The 24,490-nt window shown below is 37.2% G+C and overlaps 1 protein-coding gene across 36 annotated transcripts in view; it reads right to left on the reverse strand.

Annotated features, from left to right (window-relative positions):
• ESRRG (estrogen related receptor gamma) overlaps positions 1 to 24,490 on the reverse strand; it is a 379,094-nt gene that overhangs the window by 4,685 nt on the left and 349,919 nt on the right. For all 36 annotated transcript variants that reach the window (XM_051782962.1, XM_051782947.1, XM_051782968.1 and 33 more), the window contains one exon: positions 9,956 to 10,225. In XM_051782962.1, coding sequence (XP_051638922.1) covers positions 9,956 to 10,225 — 270 coding nt within the window. The remainder of the gene's footprint in view (positions 1 to 9,955; positions 10,226 to 24,490) is intronic.

Here is a 24,490-nt window from a genome sequence, read left to right on the forward strand (position 1 = left end):
TTTATGTACTCATAAATGCCAAAAAAGCCCTGATGTGGTCCAAAGTGAGGTGAATGCAAGTAAGGAAGAACAGCCATAGGTGAAAGGAGCTACCAAACAGCTCCTATCAGCTACCAAAATTCGGATGGTGGACAAACTTACAGAACCAATAAAACAGTATATGAAAATATAACTGCTGTGAGGGGGTACAAGTCTTAGGGACAGGCTACACTGTGCAAGCTTTGCTCAGGGTGAAAATGGGACATGGCAAAATTACAGCCTATTCTTGAAAACACTAGTTAGTACAACGCTGCTTTGCATCTTAATTTTTGGGTCTGGAATAAAGCTACCATTCTCAGACAGAATAATAACTGAGGAGCTGGATAGTGAAGAACCCACTTCTATTATTGTTTCCAAGACATGTACTTAGCAGCCTGATGCCCTGGATCAGTATCTGACAATGCCTCATGTTTCACCTGTTGATGATTAAACATCAAATTTTACACATGCTTCAAATATCTGAATTACATTCACAGAATTAAGAGGCATCTAAGATTTATTTCCTAAAAGTTGACGTGCAAATACTTCCTCAGATAATTAGACAAGATAGTAAATACCACTCTCCTTTCAAATACAAACATGTAAACCAAAACACAAACCAGTAAGTAACAGGTTAACAAAAATGTTCCAGCTTCTATTGTCAAAACAAATGTGCAAATTGAAAAGAAAAAAAAATAAAAGTTACAGTTCCCACTCTAAAACAGACACTTAATTATATACAAGTTTGGATCATTTAGCACGTTTTATTGATTCTGATGACAGTTTATCTGTTAATTACACATAATGGAGTCCTATGGGAATTTTACATGTTTAATAATTCTGAGTCTTAGTGAACACATGCTCTAAGAAGCATGCAAGTAAGACACATGCTGCAGGGATGTGAAACTGCACATCAAGGTACCCTGCGCTGAAAGCAGAGGTGCAGAAATATCTCTCTTAGGGACAAAAAAGGCTACAACATTTTAAAAAAGATGGCAGGCGACTATTACCTCTATCAAAATTTAGTTCTAATTAACATGAGACGATTCTCCAAATCCATACAGTTTTGATAGTTTTCTAATATCATAATTCTATTTAATAATTCTGTGTCAATAAGAGAAAACCCCTGAATTCTGTGTCCTACAAACATATGTAATCAATACAGACATGCCAACACACATACACACACACAGACACACATACAGGTGTGACTGATGTCTTAAGCATAGTGTCCAGCCACCAGGCTTAACCTGGAAAGCAAACTCCAAACAAATTGCTGTTTTCACTCCCTAACTCTTTACCAAGTCCTTGGGTATTTACTTCTGTGCTACAGAACGCAAGATCTGCTACTACAAATTTTTCATAAACCATGCACTGTTTGTGTAGAAATTACACATCTTTTCCTCCTCTCCCCAGACTCACAGTACCAGGGCCAGATTTGCTGGGGAACCAAATAGGAGCAATTTTTCTGCAACAAATCCTTGGTGAGTCAAAGACTGACTGTTTTTGAGACTTTTTTTTTTTTCACACTACACTGCATAAAGAGGTGAGTCTTTCTGGAGAACGTGGCTACAAAGGTTTAGTTTTAAAATCTTTAGAAAACTGGTCTGATTCTTCCCAGTTTGAGTTTGAGTTTGAAAATAGATGACGGATGGAGTCCAGACTAATATATTTTTCACAAAGAGGTGAAACTTGCCTAAGATGTTTAACTCTGCAGTTTGGATAGCAATTTGGCCTGCAGTGTTAGAAATATCCACACTCTGCATATTTCTTACAATGAAACTGCGTGAGGAGGAAAAAGAGGAAGAGAACGCCCCCCAGAAAACGCAAGAATCGAAGGTGAATCAAATCCTGCTCTTTAACACAGCTACTACACTCTGTGCTCTCAAAACTCTTTCACTGTGTGGGCAACATCCAAGCCCGAGGAATCTTACCCTCTCCTTGCAGGGGTGATTGTGTACCATCCCTCCAGCAAACAGAACAATTACTTATATAGAAAAGTAATAGTAGTAAAGCATTTAATGTATTTGTTGCTGCCTTTGAAATCAATTTAGTAGTTGGGAAGAATGTGACCAGCTAGTTCTCTGCTGCCCTAATGCAAGCACTCCACTGCCAAATGGTGGTTCATGGAGCAGTTCAGGAAGCTGTGCCCTGGGGAACAGATCTGGTCACAGGAAATGGGGTAAGAAAAAACAGCAGAGAGAGGGGCCCTTCCAACAGTGATTAAGACTTCAAACTGTTCTTTTAAAATGGCCATTTAGCTTGAAAGATTTAAAAATTATGTAATCAAATTACTATGATAATTTAACTCCCCATTTACAGCAAAGATTCAAACTCATTTCAGCTTTACCCATTCTAGGGTCTGCCAATGTTTAAATGCAAACTCAATAAATCTGTGCTATTTAATTAGACCATGATTCAGCTTGCAGATTGCTCAGGAAAATATTAATCTCTATAAAGATCCTTCTTCAAGTTTTAGCCTTGCAGTCTGGAACTTCCACTTTATTCCCAATATTAAACGAATGTAGATCTTAATCCCTCAGGCGTAAGCCTTTGAAAATAAGCAAAATGGTTGAAAATGCTGAACTAGCCAAGGGGGAAAGAGGAGGAAAAATAAAAGAGAGAAATCTTTTCAGTAACTACTGACTGGCAGATGTAGAAGTGAATTCAGAACAGGCTTAACTTTTTGCTAAATATTGCTTATTTTATTGGGATAAACCCAATCCTCAATGATGTCATCAAGAACCACTATAATCTAAGGAAACACAGACAATTTGTGTGACAATCCAGAAATAAAGAAGTAATTTCACAGGTAATATGAAACTGAATTATAAGTGAGGTACAAAGAGTTTGAATTTTCTTCCTATACCATGAAAACCCTTATTCTTTTGTTTATGGGTTGGCTTGTGTTTTTTTAAGTGGCTTTGCAGACAGCCTGGATAATTTATGATTATGTCCTACACAGGTAATATCCAGATAAAACCTATACCCAGATGTAATACACTTAAAAATCAGTGCCCATATAAACAATGAAATTAAACAGGGTAATTTCACACTGTCATTTGAAAGAAAGAAGAATTTGATGGTAAATGCCCTGCAAAAACACAGGTTACTGAAACTGAGCTCAAGAGATGAACACAAGAATTGGTGACACAACATGCTGCTGAGAACATGGGATTTCAGTCTTGCAAGGGGAAAAGTTGTTCCTGATCAAAACCGCGATGGGAGAGAGCGAGATCAACAAATGAGTTCCGCTTGGAGAATCTCATTCTATCCTTGCAAATGCTTTCTTTCGCCATCACAGGATGGGAAAATAGAATTGTACCTCTTTTGATCAGTTGATTGATCATATCATCACACAGAAACAGGAGAAAACTGGAGTTCTCATCCAAAAAAAACACCGCAAGGTCCAGAGAGAAATTCAGATTACAATCTACCACGTTTAAAATTCCAGCTTCATCTCAGATGCAGCAAACAAACATCCAGCCACTCAGGAATCATTTAGAACACATCACAAAGAGCAGCAACTAGCTAAAAATCAGAAAGCACCTCAACTGAGGGGAAGAAGGCCTCTCAAAACACTGCTCTGAGGAAAGCTAAAAGCTGGTATGTATGTATTTTGTACATAATATCACTAAGAAGTAGTAGAAAACCAGGGGTCTCAAATGAAGTGTTTCTTCATGTCAGAAAATTCAGACAGCAGGAAGGAAGAAATTATTACAGTGAATCAAGCAGCAGGGAGCACGCAGCAGTGAATACACACGTTAAGATGCTGGTAAACCACACTGGAGAGGTAGATACCAACAAGTACTTGAAAGAAAGCAATTGCTGTGATGTTTGTGATTCTGTATAGCTGAGCAGTTCACAAACTCAAACTGGATAAATCAGATTATTATATCTTCCAGGGTCCTGGAAGAACTGGATGGGATGAAGGATAAGAACAGACGGCAAAATGATTTTTGCTTTACGTAAGGACAACAAAATCCTAATCTGGATTATGTTTCAAATAAAAGGAATTTTTTATCTCGATTGTACTGCCAACCCAAAAACCCCGCAAAATCCACTGCAGTGTTTATTAATGGGTGAACTGTTCTCAGAATTACAGAACCCTTCCTCCTGAAACATATGCCAGATTTGCACAAGGACACAAAATGCTTGCCCATATTTTGTTTCTGTATATTTTTTATGAGAAACATAACACAGTGACATTTTGAAAAGCATATTGCTTAAGACAGAAGCAATCCATGAAAATTGTCATAGGAAATCAAACTAGATTCTTGGTTCTCTCATCACACAAGAATTCCCATCCTTTTCCAGTCTAGAACTGAAATTGCCCCAGATACTTACTTCGGTCTTCCATATGTGTGGTGAACAAATATACTTCATTTTGACTACCTGTTTGCCTGCTTTTCCTGAACAGAACTATTTGATGGGGTCTGCATGGTTAGGATAAGAGACAAGCACAGAGGCAAACAAAATATTTTCCTTTGCAAAAATGTAAGGCAAAAATTATCTGACATCTGGAGTATTCTATTGGAAACAGACACTTCAATAGTAATATATGTTGAAAATTAAAGAGAAATAAATTAAGAATTCCTTGTCCATAGGAATTATAGGCAATGGAAACCAAAAAAAGCAAAACAAAGGCTTGTATGATTGATTTTACTGAATGAGGACTTAGTCTGGATTGCCCTGGTTTGGCCTACTTTTCAGAAGATATATAGAAACTGAAGCCTCAAAACAGTTTTTTAAACACAGTGGGGAAGGAAGGCATAGAAAGAAAAGAGATTGCTTCATGGAACATGCCTATTTATTTCAGGGACTAACTGGCTAAATGGTGAACTAAAACCACTGTCATAAAGTAAGTCAAAACATAGTAAACAAATATTTTTTTTTAATTCCTGAAATGGTTTACTTTCCACTAGGAAAGGTAGCAAGGGTAATAAATAAAGGGATGTATTTACAATGCAAAACAAATTGCACACTATGAACTGGTTTCAGTATCTACTCAATAAGGCTACTAAAAGTCTGGGAAAAGAGCTGGGGGATGAGATACCAACTAAAAGAAAATGCAGACTGAAGGCTTCAAAATCCTTTTTATCCACTACCAAGATATGAACAATTATCACAGTTATTACCACTGAGAGCCACTAGTTTGGTTTCTTGTCCTTTGTAAGTCTGAGGCTACTAACATGTAAATAATATCTATTTATTTCATAACTATGTGAGGAATATCTCAAAGTTATTCAGTTACTACACCAGCTACCAGAAAAAAAAGATTATGATTAACCATTGATTAACTCTGCTGCCATTTCTTTATGCTAACTTAAGCAAATGGTAGCAGAGTTATTTATTTTCTCTAAAAATTGTGAATGCCATCTATTTGATTACATTAAAATGGAATATGAGGAAGAAACTGTGTTCAAGCAACATGAAAACTGACTACAGTGGCAACTTCCTTTTCTAAAAACTTGTCTCTATGCTGTACCACTCCCTATACAAAACTATATCAAAGAATTAAGATCTTGTTGTTTATATTTGGCAAAATAAACACTGGTAACACACTCTTAACACAGTCCTATGTGTGTATGTTTGTATGTATGTGTGTATGCATGTATCATGAATTCTAACACAAGATGACTACATAAAACAAAAGGAAAAAACTGACAGTACTAGAAATTAAATATAGTATGTTGTGACATAAACATATAATAAAGATGATGTCCTGTGGAGTAAGTGATTTATTGAGCTCTACCAATTAATTTCTGTTATGATACTATCATTTAATGGTGATAGATAGCCTGGTGCTCTGAGTACACTGTGTCTGGAAAGCTAAAAAACTTGTAAGAACTTACTAACTTTTTTACCAGGATGACAGTATAACTGCATTTCATTATGCTAAAATGCAGAAGATACTTTTTGGTTCTCACTCCTTCAGTAACGAAAGGGTGACGATTGTTTTTTTAGGAGAGCTAATATAGAGACCAGAAATTGTGACGATGAGCAGAAGTTCTTTTCTCCTTCTTGTGGTACAGGCTAGACAGTCAGTATTAGTGTTTAAGATTAAATTTTCAACAGTGCATAGGGTTATACTTTTAAGTGCCTAGCATCCACATTTGGGTCAGATTTTTCAAGATGCCAGCAGCCTATTAAGCAGATGCACACAGATCAGACTTTCAAATGTGCTAATGTATTTTGACACTCTAGTTCCTTACGTTAGGTCTTAGAAGGGAACTGAGCTTCTCTTAAAACTCTGGTCTCATTTGTGACTCATAAGCTCTTCCGCAACATTTGGACTGAGGGCCTAATTTAGCCCTTACTGATTAGGCAATTTCAAAAAACTGCTCACCTGCAACTCCCTGTTTAGTATTACTTAATCGATACATGGAAATGTTTCCTAATACAAAAGAGATGAGCAGGTCATCTCTGCTGTACCGGAGTGTTCAGGTGCACGCGCGCGCACTTGTGTACACCTCAAGCACATTTTGTAAATATTTCACCTTCCCTTACACACGAGGAAGTAATTGGTACATGCATGTTTTGGAAACCATTCAAAGTTGATTTTCTGCGTGGGTAAACAAAGTGCTCATTGGTGCCAGCTCGCTTCAGTTGGGCGGTGTGAGGCAGAACGCGGAGCAGTGGCATCCTGCAGCTTCAAGGTACCTCCTGGCTTTTACGTACAGAAGGCAGGGAAAGAAGGAAGGAGCTCATGATACAGGCAGGACAAGGACAATGCCAAAGAAAGAGTTACTTCTCTGGAGTTCAAGCATAAAGGTTTCACTAATTACTATTGAATCAATGCAGATACTTAAAACTAACCTGATAAATTCCATATTTACATATTAAATGTAACCGTTGAAATCATGCCTGTATAGATCTCAACGTAGGCAGGACTGAAATGTCTGTACATTTCAGTATTGTGCTCTTACATACATATTTAAACTTTTCAGAGTCTTATTTGCACTTCATTTGAAATCAGAATAATCTACCAGGTTGCCACATCTTGCATTTGTGGAAATTTATAGAAGTGGCATGGCATTGCCAACCCTGCACAGGGAACATTTGATAGGGGCTGTCAGAGAATCTCCCTAAAAATAACTACTCCTCCCCACCTTTTAGGGAACCAAATGGCAGCATTAGATCCAGTACTGCAAAAGCAGGCTCTGTAGGCCTAAAGAGAAGTTACCAGTTGGGGTGTTTTAATGCTCACACTACTGAGATTTGTTGGCCAAAGCAAAGCTTGTGGTATTTATTCAAACAAAATACAATCAATATGAATACAATCTACAATTTCTTTTTCCTGCTTCCAAACACCAGCGGGGAAAGTATTATGACACTGTATCATAAATCATGAACACAGTTACAGAGGTATAAGACCATTTTTGTCTACTGTTTACAGTAGAGTCAACCTGGGAACCTTTCTAGACAGTGCAGATACGGCAAAAATGTCTGAAACATCCAAGATTTCTTATTATACTCTCTACAGCTATAGAAAGGCTAACAAATTTTAAACCAGAAAAACAAATAGTGGAAGAAAGCAGAAGTAGCAATAGAATATATTAAAATGTGAATTGCTACTGATTGATTTTATAATGGCATTTTATTTTCTTTAAATTAGCTGTGTTTACATTAATTGAGTTCCCAGTTCTATGAAAATAAGCTATTCTGGTTTTGTCTATTAAAAAAAAAAGACAAAAAATGCAATTCTATTTTATTTTAATTTTAGCAGCATTTTTAAAATGAAACACTAATGGTCTGATATCCACTGATGGGGGGTAATTCTGCAGGTGCTATTTTACAGGTTAGTGTACCTACAGCTGCTAGAAGTTTGGTATCTGCTGCATATACAACCTGAAGCTGAAATGCTGAATGCCAGCAGTCAAAACGCTGTTGAAAGGGAAGTGGAATGGCTGGGCTGCTTTTTAACTCCTTGCAACAGTTTCATTTTAAGACAGCAATTTTATTTCTTTTAAGATGAGGGAAGGAAATGTTTTCACTTCAGTGTGCCCTGAATTTTAGTATGCTGAACTGTCTTTATCTCTGACATTATCCTGGTTGTAATTTCCAGTGAAGTTAATGAAGCTACAGATGATTTTGATACACTCTATGCACAATGTATGACTAAACTTTTTTTTTGGCAGCAGTTATATTTTATTATTACTTAAACACTGCACATCTTTTTGGGGGGAGGAAAAAAAGGTGTGAATAGTATTCACTATCATATCCCTATATTCTAGCCCTTATCCCTTTTATCAAGTAAACTACAGAAATATTTCTACTTTAGTCTTTGAATAACAGAATCAAAATAATTACAAAAAACCTTCTCCATTTAGACTCCTAATTCCAGATAACTTTCTTGCTCTGATCATTAAGCATGACCAATTTTGAGGAAAAAACCTTTCTGTAGCTGCAAAGCATCCTCAAGTGTCTATTTACAACGTTCAAAAATTAGAAATAAATCTTCAATTAAGAATAATTTTGATCTTTAGAGGCATTTTAGCATTTTGCTAATTCTGGAAATAATATAATATTCTAAAACTCAGGGCAGAGTTAGTGGGGTGGAGAATATTTTACAAAGAAACTAACAAGCATTTTGGCTTTGCATGTTTTTGAATTATATTTCCAATTAAAAATGCAGAGTGCTAAATCACATTACAAAGATAAATAGGAAAGTACAACTTCATTGTTGAAAACAATTTCCCTCCTATCAATCTGAGGATTCATGCATCAATATTGTAGATGAACTGTTAATTACAAAATCAATTAAAAAATTATTTCTAAAAACAGTCACGCGTCCTGGCTCTCAGGGGGGCAATTTGGGCAGAAGGTCTCATCTCACTAGGACCGCGCCAAATCACAAGTCGTCATCCACAAGTAAGCAAAAGCAATCTGGTTTTTCATTTTTCAGCGCGGCTGAGCCCAGCCTGAGATTGATCGTCACATATGGCCCCAGAAAACAAACTGTCAATACCTTGAATGCTGCAGAATTTGAACAAATAGCCGTCCGCCCATTCAAGCCACTCATTGCATCCCATTTAACAGATTTTATTGACAGTTTCCTTCTTGTAATTAAAGGGAAAACTACTGGCCAGCAACCAAGATAAAGTTCAAAGATAGGGTCAAAACAAAAGCAGATGGAGGGGCACGGTGTGACTGTCAATGGAACATAGCATCAGAGCATGTTATTGACACACAGGTATCTAATGATCGGCACGTCATTAAAGAGGGATCTATCGTGAACTTTATGCAAATGCTAAAAGGGACTTAAGACCACAATAAAGCATTAAGGAGACACAAAAGGAAAAACAACAAAGCAAAAACGATTTTTACTTATCTGGCAGTATTCACTGCTTCAGCACTTTCAAATTCAAATGCAGAAAAAAATTCTTTCTGAGATTTTTAACTCTTGCTGCACAGGTAATAATTTTTGCAGAAGCACTATCTCTAAAAATGCACAGGATCCGCAAGGTAAGGTGTGGTCCTTGTGAGATTTAATAAGGATTTCCTCTCTCCTTCCGTATCCTGAATTCACTCTATCAAATAAATCAGTAGCTGCCTTTAAAGAGAAAATATATAGCCTATTCTTCAGCACCCTTTCTTTCCTTTTAATTGCAATGATTAGGCTTGTCTGGATTATGGAATGGTTTTAGGAGAACAACATCTATATTCATTTGAAGGGATCTTTGCCTGTAAAATACTCTCCAAATCATACAGTGGAATATTTTCCACTGCCTTAGGGACATATTCCTCAATTACATTGAAACAGAAAGTTGTTCTTAGTTTGAATGGCTTTGTTTGTTGCCTTTTAGCTAAAGTCTAATTAGGAATTTCTTATTCTAAAACCATGTTTAAAACAAGCATGCAGAAAGTATTATGGAAGATAGGAAAAAAAAAAAGTGACATTAAAAATGTAGCAACGACATGCCACTCTGCCAACCTGAATTAGCAAGTGCTATAGCTTTGAGGGTGACAAACTCTTCTTTCTCCAGCTTCATGCTCTTGTATTTCTTTACCAGCTGCAGTATGGCATTGTTAAGGTCAAGAAGGCCTGCCAATTTGGATTGGTCTTCATCCATAATATAATCTTCAGCATATACGAGCTCATCCTCAAAAGAAAGTGACCGGTATACAACACCGAGAATCAAAATCTCCATCCAAGCACTCTGCAGAAGGCTCATCTGGTCAGCTAGAGACAAAGTGGAGAATCCTGAGTAGGAAAAAAAAAAAAAAGGAAAAATATTAAGCACACCTGGATTTATCAGATTTATCAGAAATCTGCTCCTCTTTTTTATTTTTATATACATTGTGATAAAACATGCATGTAATTCTATTATTCTCTCTTCTGCTTTTGTGCCTCTTCTCCTCTTCCTGTAACAAGAAAGTGAATCAATATAAAATCAAATGTTTTCTAATCAAAACCAAAGTTTTAAACAAGCTGGAATTTGCAGACTCTTTCTGTGAGAATCATAATAATCTGGGGGGTTCTGCACTGACAGTCTGTGATTTGTATCATGTCTTCTTTGTTCTGAAATAGTTGTGCTTAGTTCTAAAAACCTGATGCTCTGAAATAGGGATCTGCTGATTCTATTCATCACTACCATAAACCAAGAAGGACAATTTAGGAAAGAAAAAAATAAAACTTTTAAAAGGGAAGATTTGATGTTTTAATAGAATTAAGGTGCCAGTCAAAAGGAGAAAAATTCTCTTTGAACTTTAACCTTAGGGGAAAGAGATGTAACACCCACCTTTTGCAGAAAAGACACTAATCATTTCAATAATGGCTTCTGCTACACTTGTTGAAATAACAGGGTGGCATATTGAAATGCCAACTGAATAGCAGTCACACCATCCTTTTTCTGAGGGCAACCACAATTTTAATAAATGCCTCTTAATTAATTTAACTTTTGCTTTTTTCCCCCTCTCTCTGCTGTCTTTCCTAATAAAGGCAAACATCTTTACTGTCTTACCTTTTCAGACTCTTGTTTACAGTACCTGTTAATTTATTATACCAAACTGCTAATATCCCAATCACATTAGGTGCTAGAAAACAATATGGGAGAGGAAGTGATTTTCCTGGCCTGTTGGTGAAATGCAGCAGTTTGCCAGTTGGCACCATCAACCACAAGTACTTAATAAAATCATCAAAGGGGATTAGTCAAGCTTTTCTTAAAGGGTCTTAAGACATGTCTGAGGCTTTCATTTAGTTGTTTATGGAGCTGCTTACATGTCCTTTGACAGGGTTCCCGCTGTAAGAACATTCTTTTTGGCGTTCAATTACACTTAAACGCATTTTTCTGTTTTGAAAGTCAAGAGTTACAGTCAAGCAAGAATATATCATAAACTAGCAAATCTGCAAGGCATCTACTCCAAACAAGATTTTCTCTATAAGCACTAAGCAACAAAACTAATACAATAAAAAAGAAAAGCCCACATCCAAACCACCAGGCATCCATAAAAAATGAAACATAAAACTGGCTGCATGCTCTCTCTCTCTCATTTTTCTCCCCCTCCTTATTTGTTTTCATTTTCTCTTACTGTTTTTTGAGTCTTGTGATAGAACTGTAGCTCTCCTCTTTCAAAAAAAAAAAAACCAACAAAAACTGAGCCAACAACAACAGGAAACCCTTGAAGATGTGACAATAGAAAATAACACATCTGTGATTAAAATAAATAAGAGGGAAATGGAGAAGAAATAATCATTTCAGAGGTTATAGGGAGGAATTCATGATTTCAATTAGCTTCAACATTTCTGTTCCTTCCTGTCTTTCAAGAACCAGTTTTTCTGCAGTAGCAGATGGACAGAGAATGTAGCCTGCAGCACCGTCCTGTGACAGCCCCATTCTCCCTCCCAGACACTGCTGTTAGTAAATAGATTTACACATTCTCCAATCTCCACACATCTTTCTGCCGAATAATTAAAAGCAGGATGATTAGTTTATTGAGTGGAAGGAGGAACTTTTTTATTGAGGTCCATCCACGATTTTATCAGGGCCAGCACTTTTACGGTTGTCATGAGGGTGCAGGCATCCAATTTTTCTTATCTGCCTGATTAATACAAACGCTGTTTCAGGACGCATTAATTAACAGATACAAATCTACGTTCTCATGGAAGGATCAATACAGAGAAGAAAAGAGGCATCAATGTGAATTTAGTGCTGATGATGGAGAAGGCACTCTATTGACATTTACGTGCATAGAAACTTTAAAGTTGCAGTGGAGCCCTTTTGTCCCTGTGATTTACAAATTAACAATTTTTCAGGTATAACAATGTTTCACACACTTCTGTGGGGTTTAATTAAGAAAAAAGCAATAAAATCAGTTTTGATTAAAAAAGTTTAACCTGCAGTTTCTCTCTGTATTTGGTTTTTTTTCCTGAAAACTCCCCAACTTCCTTTTTTATTTGCTTATCTATTTTGGCACTGGTTTCATTTTTTTTATAAATAATACTATGTTTCAATAACATTTATTGTGTGCCACAGTCAAAGGAAATTACATTTGCCCTGTGAGTGGGGGAAATGGGATGTTGACTATAATTTATTGTATTGCACTCTTGAAAAATCTGCATTCTGGAGCAGTAAATACACCAGTTGTTTTTATTTGACACATTAAAAAAATCAAAATAAATTTTTTACATTATAGAAAAACTGGCAAATATAAACCACATTGTTCCACTCTTCAATAATAAATCAAATCAACATGACTATTTTCTTCCTGATCGAAGTAACTTTCCCTTGAAAGCCTGTTCAGTGAAAGCATGTTTTAACTTTTAAAGGCATCCCTCGTGGGAATGTAAAGCTGCATCAAGTTGTAATTAATCTGGTTTTGTTTTGATTTTTCAGAAAATGTAAAAGCATCCATCATATCTCTTGTATCACAGCAATGCCCTTTTAATATGTATTCAACAAGTCACAGTTAAAAGAACAGATTACACAGGAATATATGTTTATGTAGAGAATAGATTACACAGGTATATATATTTTTATTATATACAAAGATTTATTTTTAATTGTTTGAAGGAGGTTATACTTATTTCACGCCAAAGTCGAGTCTGTGAGCTTTTGTTATCTGAATGCCCCAGATCAACCACATCCTCTGACAAGTGGACATTTTCTATATTAAATTTTAACTATTTTTTAAAAAGTCTCCACATTGGACGAAATACACTTCCATCTTTCTGAACCAGTGTTAGCCTCTCCAGTCACATCTCAAAGCTCTTTCCAAACCACGCTGAGATGCTGCATGATGGTGTGGGTTTGGACCTTGTTGTGCATTGTGTGCATCCCTAATCTTTAAGAGTCTTGCAGGTCACCGCTTTAAATGTAGAACTGTGTAGCAGCTTTTAAAATACAGTGTTGTGCACCTTTCCCCCCCTTAGCACGTACCATATTGGTGACAACTTTGATCTCTCTCCATCTCCCTCCCCAAGTCAATGCCATTTAATGTATCTCAGGCATTTGCTCGCAGAATGACTCTGTACCTTGACCTGCAGTTAAATAGCATGTTTATCTGCGATACAGCGCACTCCAAATAAACCAGATGACAGTTTGCAGTAACGTCATTTGGAAGGATTGAAAGGCTTCTCAAGAGTCAGGTACCCCTGAGGTAGGAAGCTTGAAGGAAGCATGTTTTGTGCCAACCCTCCTGCCATCTTCTACTAGACAGTCGTGTGCTTGACAATGATGCCATGGGCACTTGTCAAGATTTTTTTTTTTTCTTTTTGCCTAGCAAACTGATGCACTTTGCAGTCAACTTACAAAAAAGGCTAAGCATTTGAAAGTGTGAAGGGCAAAAAATATCTGACGGCTAGTCTTCAAAAATACACTTTCATTTCAGAAAGCATAAATGTTTATTTCCTGAGCTGAGTGTTGACAGAAATAGGCTGCAGTGCAGGCATATGAATTTAACCCCTGGTAGGCATTCTTTTCAGTGTGATTTTTATGTGGCTGAGTGCAAGCATAGTAAATCTACAGGGTGTCTTGTACTATCAGTTAACAATAGCATTGATTCGCTGGTTACAGATTTTTTTTTTCCTTTTTTTCTTTCTTTCTCTTCCTTTCAGGGACTGTAGTGTTCTTCCGCTAAAAATAGACACTTTTCTACAAACAGTGTATCACACTCAAATTGTAATTATGCCATAATGACTCACTGAGATAACTCAGGGTGGATTGAGAAAAGGTTGATTGAGCAACAGAACATATACTTGTGTTTTTTTTTTTTCTTTTGCATACCAGTAACCTCAAAGCTCAAAGGAAGCAGCAATAAATAGGTAAAAAGGCCTTAACATTTTTATTATAGGAACAAGGGGTGTTGAGCTGACTGCACTCTGCAGTGCTCAGCACTCCAAGCCAGCTCCAAGCACAGTTCACAGCCTCTTCAACAGGGCTGTTTAAACCACAGATCTTTTCAAATATCAGCACATGCACCACTTGCTCTCTATTTCACACTGCACACAGCTCAATGATAAGCAGGGTAAATCTTTTATATTCCTGAAGACCCTTTCCTCTACTTCATTAAGATGGACTTCATGGACACTAACTCACTAGGGGCCAGAGTGAAGCAGCTGCAGATGGTCAAGTGCCAAAGTAAGATCTGTGCCTTGCACACAGCACTTCGAGAACTACTGGCCAAAAAAAAGACAGTGGCTGGACTTATCCCTACCATTATTTTCATCCTTAAACATTTGATACGATGCCTCAATCAGGTTACTCAGACTCAAATCCTAGAGTCTATTTCACTTCGCAGGAAATGAACTTCCCTTCCTCTCTGATACATGTTTAAAAATCCTAATATTTGATCAAACCTGGTATGAAATTGCTGGCAAATCTGGGAGTTGTCTGCCTTTTCTGATAATTGTCTCCCATTTATTTTATCAGTTGTTTGTGTGACTGTTAGCTTTACGAGTGAAATATTCCTCTTGTTTGCCCTGGTTTGTACTTCAAATATCTTCATTTACATTTTTTATAATCAAAGCTGCACTTGAAAATGACATGTTCACTAGTGTGTTGCAGATTCAATATATTTACACAGTTGAAATATCAGAGTAGGATTTTTAAATTATTTACACTTAATTTTGATAGATTAACTCTTTCTAAATGTTTTATGGGTACTGATGTTTCCAGCATAGCTTTTTGTTTGGGTTTTTTTTTCAAAAATGATGTATAGCCACTACTGTCCAAAGAACAATCTGATATTGTAAATACATTTTAAAAAATCTTTCCTTTTAGCCCGGATTACTTTATTTAGAGCGTGTGTGGCCTCATGGTCAAATGACAAACAGTGAGCCAAAGGCTTATCCTGGCTGCACTGAAGAAAAGAAACCCCATTTCAAGATCAGACTTGGGTCCAATGCACTTTCAGATGTACAGCTGTCACTCTGCTCTCTTCTCCCTTCCTGGCACAGACTCAGTGCTTGCTTGGATCCATTGAGCAACTTCAGCTACCTTCCAGGGATGTAAACAAAGGCTAGGGAAATTTCAACAGTGAAATTTCTGCTAGGGCTATGTAATGTTTTCTAGACATGATCATAGTCTTTGCTGAAGGAAAACTTCATAGCCTGACTGCCCTTTACTATTAGTCTCTCAAAAATACAAGGAAGAGAATGGCATGATTAATTTTTTTAGGCTGTATCTAGAGCTGAATCTCCCATATAGATCAGAATTAAGGGATCCTTTTTATTATATTAATTCAAGAAAAAATGGATTTAATCTCATTTCAAAGTACTGTGTAGACTAAAAATATATATCAAGGCCCACAAACATTTCAGTGGTTTTGAAAACCGTTAACAGAAGGAGAGTGCTCTCACTAATCACCAAACATATTTCCCAGATTATGGATGAAATTTTGTGAAAGCTGGAACAGAAACAGATACAACTCATTATGCCAGCGTAAATCCGTTACTTCAGTTTTTTCTTTTCCCTTTTTTTTTTTTTAATACCTCCTTGCTTATGGAGCCCCTGGTCAAAGGCTAAAAATTGCACAAGCTGAAATTTAAGTATGACTGAGAATTTTCACATGAAAAGTGTCAGCTCACACAACAAAAAGCATAGGTAACTGCCCAAACTTGAAAATCACACATCAAGTTCCAAAGCACAAACTAACAAATGACCAGAAATACAACCAAAGGCTCAACTTATGCTGTTTGCTGGATTCAGCTTCCAAGCTCTTTAGAGCTGACGTGCCGCAGTTAAAGTTACATTTAGAAATTAAATCCATCCAGCAACTTTTGCACAATAAAACCTCCGCCTTTTCAGAGCGACGCTTTGCTATGTCGCATCTCCTCCTGCCACTACAGCAGAGCACTGCAAAAGCAGCACCGGGGCTCTGTTGTGAGCGGCGCTGCGAGTTGCGACTGCCATCTGTTAGCTGTGCAGCCGTGGGAGAGGGGAGATCAGATTGCACACACAGAGGTGCCCAGGAATCACTCTGTCTCGAATTAAAGGAAAAAAAGACAAAATGCACTCATTTGAAGAGCACTGGGATGTTTTCAGCCAAGCCTGTGCACTTTCTCGGGTTTTATTTAAGTGTGTTTGTACTCCTAACTCTTGCTGTCCAAGCCCTTATAAAATATACATTTTTTTTTATATTTTATAACACGAAAAAATGCCTACGATAAGCACTTTTTCGCTAACACCTACCAGTAAGACGGGAAATGCCACACAGAGCACTAAGAAACCCCGGGCTGTTATCACAACGCTACTTTCATCTCACTGAAACAACAGCAGAGAGATGGCACGGCAATAAAAATGCATTCACACTGCATGTCCCTCTCAATCCATTACGAACAATGGATTCTCGCTAAGCAAATATTCGGTTGTCAGAAGTATTTGCAACACTGGATTCATTCAGCAGGACTAAGTAAGAGAAGTTCACAGCAATCTAAAAGCAGCAAATTAGACATTTACAAACAGTAAAGATGCTGCTTGTCTAGCATGACCTTTCACTCAGGGTATACAAAAAGGTGTTAATGTATTTTAAATACCAGTTAGAAATATTCCTGGTTTGCCTTTTACTCTGTGAAACCTTACATGATAACACTAAACAGGAGCAATTCAAGCTTGTCATTTCTTCCCAGGGTTAGAGGCACCCAGTGAGATGTAACCCACTATAGTTCAAACTGATTTCAGCACTTAAATCAGTGACACCCCTCTCTAACTACCCAAATATTTCCAGGCAGCTACTTTTAAATTTCTTATTTCTAGTTAGAGTGTAAGTTCTCGTGAACTGCTTCTTTAGCATTAGTAATGGAAAGGAGCTGGAAAATGTGACTGATTAAGGATATCTCTCTGACTTCACATAACCAGGTGCTAATACTCTCCAGGGAAACACTAAAGATTAAAAAAACTAATGAGTCACCCTTGCTTCAGGACAGATTCGGTAAGACCTCCATGTATTGGAGCACTTTATAATGGTATTTTTGGAAACACATAGTTTGAAATATTGTACTCTTTATTTTATTAATTTTTATTTCAGTATTCACCAAGAAAAAGGAAAATATAAGACAATAAATTTAAATATATTAATACTTGATTTTTCTTTTAGCCTGATTTTACCACTGGAATTTCCACAATTTTAAACAGCTTTACTGCAAACTCATACCAACCTTCCCTTAAAAAGATGCCAGGCCAAACACTTAAATTTTGCTTTATTACCAGATGCTCTGAGAACAGAAGAGGACCTGATAAGTAGGAAACTGCCTTCCCCCCTCCCTTTTTTTTTTCTCTGTGTAAGACAGTTTAATCTTCTGGTGCATTACCTGCTCTGAGGAGAGGTTTTGAATATGGACAATGAAAAAAAAGTTTTAAAATTCAGACTAGCAGTGCAATATGGCCCAGTGAAGCTGTAAGTCTCCTTAAGGTCAGCAGTATGAACTCGCAGATTCCTGAGGGTGATCTTTTTAATGCTCTACATATGTGATCTGATCTGCTTCTTTAAAGTTAACTCTTCCAGTTCTTTAAAATTTAACCTTCAAACACAATTTTGCTAGACTATGGGATTTAGTGTCCTCTACTGAAGATAGCAGAAGCAGATGTCATGACACAGTGTGCTCTGAAAATCACAGGAGAAAAATGAGTAGGATTGTATTTATGACCTTGATTGTTTTCTTTCACTGAGTCTATATATAAAAAACACAAATCATATTTTCAACATAAATATTGATTTCACTCAAATTGCCCTTCAATTTGTTGTGAATGTACATATTTGAGTGTAACTACAATAAAGCCAGATATGTGCGTGAAAACATAAAAACTACATTCTGTTATTAGTAAAGTGAATGTAGATGAAAAAACAAGTGTATATCATGAGTACGGCTGGATCCCTCTCAAAGTCCAGCTGAGAGAATGGTAACACAGTTCAGCTTAAAATAGTAAGCATAATATCTGCACATCCTGTGTAGTGTATGCCTTACCTGGATCCTTCAAAGAGTTCAGCTACCAGAAGTGAAAGTATGATCACACATAATTTAACAGAAAGTGTCCATCCTTCTTCCTTCTTTTTAATTTTTACTCAAATTAAATTAATAATAATAAAAAAAAGGCACGAACTTGACAGACGAACCTTGCTAAACTAATAACAATCAACACAATCAACATTCATTCAGGTTCTGCTCACTTCAACCATTGTGTGCATCAACCTCCCAAAAGTTGCGTGCACTGAATGGGAATATCAAGAAATTTAGAGTTCAAGCTTCTTCAGCATGTTAGTCTTCAAAATGAAGTTTTCTGGATTATAAAATACCGCTAGTTTGTTGGGGGTTTTTTTCACAGAAAGGAGGAATTTCTTGTGCATTTAATACATGTTGCCTTTTATTTATAACCTCTACAGGTCTGCTTTGAGAGTACTTTTCCTCAGAGTGCTGGGTCACTGCTGTTTGCCTTTTTCTCCCCTGGGGAAGCCACCAGTCATTTCCTCACTGAAAGCTGTGGCAATCCCTGCTCCCTCCATCTTTCCATCAGGCAAAGTCAGGTTTCCAGGAATTCCCCAATCATGTTAATATGAATCCAATACAGGAATGTATTAGCATACGGAGACAACCATGCTTGCGATCCAATCAACGTATCTGTGTTAACCCTGTATGTGCTGGGCTACCTAAAATCTCTCTCCACTGCCAAAGCAAAAACTTCAGGTTGCAAAATTTTGGGTAAATATCCCCTTTCACCCTCTGGCAGGAAAATGACAGCTCAGACCACTGCCCTACACATCTCCCATCTTCTTCCCAATTTTTAAAACTTTTCTGTTGCTTAGTTGATTTTCTTAATGTGCTGCAGATGCCAAAAAATTCAAATGATGTTTACAATCTCCCTGGTTTGGGGAGAGCCATACATGTTCTCCTACATGCACATGAAATTTCTAGTTTACCTAGACGAGTGTGTATGTTCCATTAAGATCATCTCTGGAGGCTGTGTCTTAAGTCTACAACAGTCCACACACAGGGAAAAAAAAAGAAAAAAAAGAAAAGGAAAAAAAAAAGGAAGCTGCCTGATTCTAATACACCTAATTAGCCATCGGCAGACTCTTAATTGCATACATTAGGATGATTCCATAGTGGAGATTAATTCTAAATATACCCAAGCAGCTGGTTAAGATGCCATGGATTACAGTGTGGACTGTACTTTTCCACTTAATTAGATATCAAAATTAAGCAGCAACAAGCATTTTGACATAACGGGGATCAAGCCGCCGCTTGGCATCCCAGAGCTGCACTAAAGTGACCGCTAAACAGAGCCGCACAGATGGAGAGATATTAAATGCCGCACTGGAAAGTAATTTCAAATAATAAAATATCAATATTTACATTTTAATTACCCCTACTGAGAGCCGCTCTGTCATTTTCACTATTGCCGACGCAGCAAGGGGTAGTGGAATGACATTGCGGCTCTGACTGCAATGACTATTTTGTTTCCATTAAAGAATGACAAGTGTTTTAGAGGCAGTGACACCCAGTGTGTGAACAAGAATGACAGCAGATCAGAAAATTCCTATTAAGGGAATAAATGACTCAACAAGAGAATTTACTTCAAGCAGTCGGCTCCTCCTTGAAACACATAATCCTTTCTATATTTTCTGCAGGAAGTTTATTATTAAAGGTGCCTTGGAGAAACCTTGGCTTCTCATCAAATATTTAGAACGATGGGACCTTACATGATGACTGGTCAATTTAAAACCAGTAATATTCAATGCTTATCCTATCTAAGAGTTATACTGAGAGTTTGTACGAATCAAAATAGTTTCAGGGAGGTGGAAAGGCACATGGTGAAAAGGAGATTCCTTCCCATGAGACCTTAAAGTTTTGATGGTGCATGGAGAACACCAAGGTTACTTTTGCTGTCTTTTCTTCACCAGTTTTACTACCACTGGAACAGTGAGCATTCCACATCCCACCTCAATCACAATTTGATAGCCTTCAGAATTGTACCCAGTTGGTCACCACAAGTAATGTGCACATGCACAGTTTCAGGCCTCTTGTTTCTCCCTGCATATTCCTTGCACATATATAAACACTTTTTCTTTTGGTATGTACATCAGAGATCTGTGAGACACCTTTGCAGCACCTTAGGAATCTAATTACTTCTGATCAGGTCTGAGGTCAGTCTCATGGAAAATATTATATTACATCTGACATGCTGCATTTACAAAGATGAAAAGGAAGGAAGAAAAATATCAAAACAGTAAAGAAAAAAAAAGTCTTCCTTGGGGATGTCTGTCAAACTGCAGAGATCTTCAAAGAATTTCAATGGCCTCAGACATGAGAAAGTGGGTAAGAGTAAATCCTTGGTCAGTACACCCAATACGCAGCTAAGTGACCCTCCTCCTAAGTCACGGCATGCATTTATTTAATAATGTGCAGAGCTCAACTTCTATAAATGTGACAAATGGCTAGAACAGAGCACAGGGGAAAAAAGGCATGAAGATTTTTACAGAACAGAAAAGGAACAGTTTTACGGCAGTGACTATTGCAGGAGTTTTAGATGCAGTTTTGACATTAAGAATTAGCAGTCAAGTACAAAAACCTTACTCTGACATTAGCTGCTTAACTAGTTGATTTTCTTCTTCTTTTCTTTTTCTTCACTTCTTTTTCTTCTTTTTTTTTTTTTTTTTTAAGTACCCAGGAAGTACTTCTTAAGCATCCCTAATGCTTTTAGGACAAGACACTTCCCCATTTCTCAGCCACTAGCACCTTTTTAATTTCTGAAAGAGCCATGGTTGAAAATCTTAATTAATTGTTCCATACTGCTTCAGGATCATTATGCAATGTAATAAAGGCCGTGTAATTATGAAATTTTACAGCCATTACCAAGGCTGATGGCTCGTATTTCATCCTCAGCTGGACCCAATGGCTTTTAGCCACTCAGCTCCCCTTTGATGAACTACAGACAGATCTATCAGGCCCAAACAATATCCAGGCAAGGCGGCTATAATAGCTACCTACAGATGAAGCCATAGATAAAGATAAACTATAAATCTACACACAAATGCAGGCACATTGCCTCAGGATGACAGAGGAGAGAGGATGAGACACTTGGGAAAGCTGGCGGCTTGCAGAAAGGCAACCTTCTCTGTCTGTCTCTTTTATTCAGTTTGGAATTTGTTTGGTTTCTTAAAGATGTGAAACCCTCTCATACTTCCCCCCCTCAAATTACGTATTTTTTAAGGACTATGAATTTTTATATGGAAGGCAAGGGGTTGCTTTATCCATCTATTAAATTTGACACAGGGGATTTATACAGACAAATCAACTCATCCTCCAAATGAAGAATCCCAGTCAACAAGTCTGCAAATCATATTCTTAAAAGTGAATCCAGGTCACTTGCTACCAAGACTGAAAACAGCAAAACATCCCTGATTTCTAAATGCATTATCGTGAGCAGATGCACAGAGGTGAAGTCAGATGATAGGCTTTCACTGGAGGCAGCATCGGAGATGCAATTTCATGCAACATTGTCTGACATTATTTTATTTTCAGTCTGAAAATGAAAATACTTCTAAAAATTCAGTGCAAGTTAAAGAAACAATGGTATTCTATATGCTCTTGGTACCTGCAACACCAGAATGCAGTTTATGGAGGTGACCTCCATCAATGCCCTCTTTAATTTAAGACAGGAGGCCATCCGAGTATGCATTGTTAGTCCCTCCAAAGTGAGACAAGGCTGACTAAATGATCTCTAGGTGAGAAAAAGAAATTGAGAGATGCATCATCCTGGCCAGTTCTGAAAGAGTCCAGGGAAGAGTGTGAAAACATTAGCCTGAAAACCGCATCTATTAGTAGCCCTTTAAGTAGCCCATAGTTAGTCATGAAGCTGATGCCATGCTCATGGCTGAGGCTAAAAGCACTTCAGAAGGCAAGAAAAGTTAAAATGAAAATATCAATAGCACTCTCTGATTTCTAACAGAACAATAGAATGGCTCATTCCTTTCCAAAGAAAATGTGACAGATTTAGAGGAGGTTCAGTGAAAGTAAAGCAAAACGTTGTGCCCAAGAAAACTCTTAGGAAAAGATGCAGAAAGCAGGAATTTTCTTCCTCAAAATAGTGATTTATGAGAGAATTCAGTAGAAGTATATATAAATTAATGATACAAAAAGTAGGTCTAAAGATTTTATTCTGTCTTATAATACAGACCAAATACCATTACAGTAAAACTCAGGAAATGCAAAATGGAAGGAAGAAGGGAAACTCTTCATCCACAGTGTAGCTGGAATGGAGAACTTCTTGCCAAAGGATGTCACTGAAGCTAAGAACTCAAGAGAGGGAGCTAATGCTTACATGGATGGCCAGAATAGCTCCAGGTATAGTATTCCAAATCCAAATTAAAAGGATAAGAATGTTTTTCTTCCTTATTTCATCTAATCTCTGAGCATAAAGAATTAGCAAAAATTTTTCTGAGGCTTCTGCCTACCATGGGTTCATGTCTCCCCCTCTGAGGTTGATCACTGCTGAAGACAGCAGAGTATATGTTGATGACCTATAGCATTCAATTACTAGTTTCCCAAAAACTGAAGTCTCAGAATTTGGGCTGCCTTTCTTTGAGGTGTTTGGAACCTACTCCTACAACTGGAGTTCAGAACAGAAGAGCTTAGAGAGATGTGCCCCAGGCAAAGAATTTCAAAATCACAGCAACTGAGCTCTCACTCTACTGCTACTGTAGAAAGACAAAAATAATGGATATGGAAGATCCGTGGTGTTATCACAGACATAAAGGCAGACAGGTATACGTATTAATGTGTGTTTGCATAAGCCTGTATATGCATGCATTTGTACTAAGCAAACCAAGGGTATTCCAAAAGCTACCAAAATGAAGAAAGATCACCTGCTCATTAACTTGTATTCCTTGCTTATTAAACATGTCCTTTCTTTTAATATAAAGAACTGTCTTGTTGAAGGACAAAAAATTAATGTAATCACCCAGGTCATATCAGAGAAGTATCTTCTGAAACAGGGAACAGAGTCACAAAGGGTCACTGATCAACAAAGCTGCAACTGAAGACAGGCATGGGAATGTGTGATTCAGGTTCCTCCAGCATAATGCTGAGGATGCTTGATATATGGTCTTTTAAGGACCACTATCTGCTGTTAACATGCTTTATTGAAACTGCGCATATGGCAGGTATTCACTGTACATGGTGTGCATTGATCTGTCCCTTGCAGTGCATGTGGAAGCATCGTAAACATTCTTAACGCGGAAAATAACCCAACCAAACCCAAATCGAAAGGTTTAAGCACATACAGTACATTAGAACATCTACATACTAGATTATACAGACACTGCTAGACTAGGATTCCTGGACAGGACTTTAAATTGCCTTCTTATGCACTAGTAAGTTACCAGAATTAAGTGAAGACCTCAGTTAAAGCCAGTACTATGAACATTGAAAAGACTGGATGTAGACAAAGAAGATGGCAGATTTTTTACCTTCTCTACTTCCCATCCAGTTGACTCATTTAGCCAAATTAGCATCAACCTCATGGATAGACTCTGTAGCTTTACCTCTTTTTCTGCTCCCAATCATTCATATCAGTAGAGTAAAAAGCAGCTACAAATATACTCAGCAGGAGCATTTTTCAGAGCAAAAACTTCAAGTAAGAAGTAAATGCAATGATGTTATTTCTATTTCTATCGGAGGTAGTAATGCCAGTTTGCTACATCAATTTAATAAAAATAATGATAATGTGAGAAAACAAGAAACTCCATCCTACAATTTTATTCTACAAAAGAAATGCATGAAGTTTTACTCTCTTTGGTAAATGTCTAGTCTGTCAGATAATGCATTTCAGTATTCCATAATTTAAGATTATTGCAATGATTTTAATAAAGTGTAGTAAAGAATTATGGGCAGAAAGTTAATTGCTAGTTTACTACAAGCTACCTTGAAACAGAACTGGCTGAGGTATAGTAAGACAAAGTTTATTTTTGCCAAATATGGATTACTGCAAAGGAAAAGGGAATTAGCACTATGTATTTTGTGAAAGACTTTCTT

The sequence above is a fragment of the Manacus candei genome, unplaced genomic scaffold, assembly GCF_025592945.1.
Source record: "Manacus candei isolate 608988 ecotype Guabito, Panama unplaced genomic scaffold, ASM2559294v1 h1tg000017l, whole genome shotgun sequence".
Lineage (NCBI taxonomy): Eukaryota > Metazoa > Chordata > Aves > Passeriformes > Pipridae > Manacus > Manacus candei.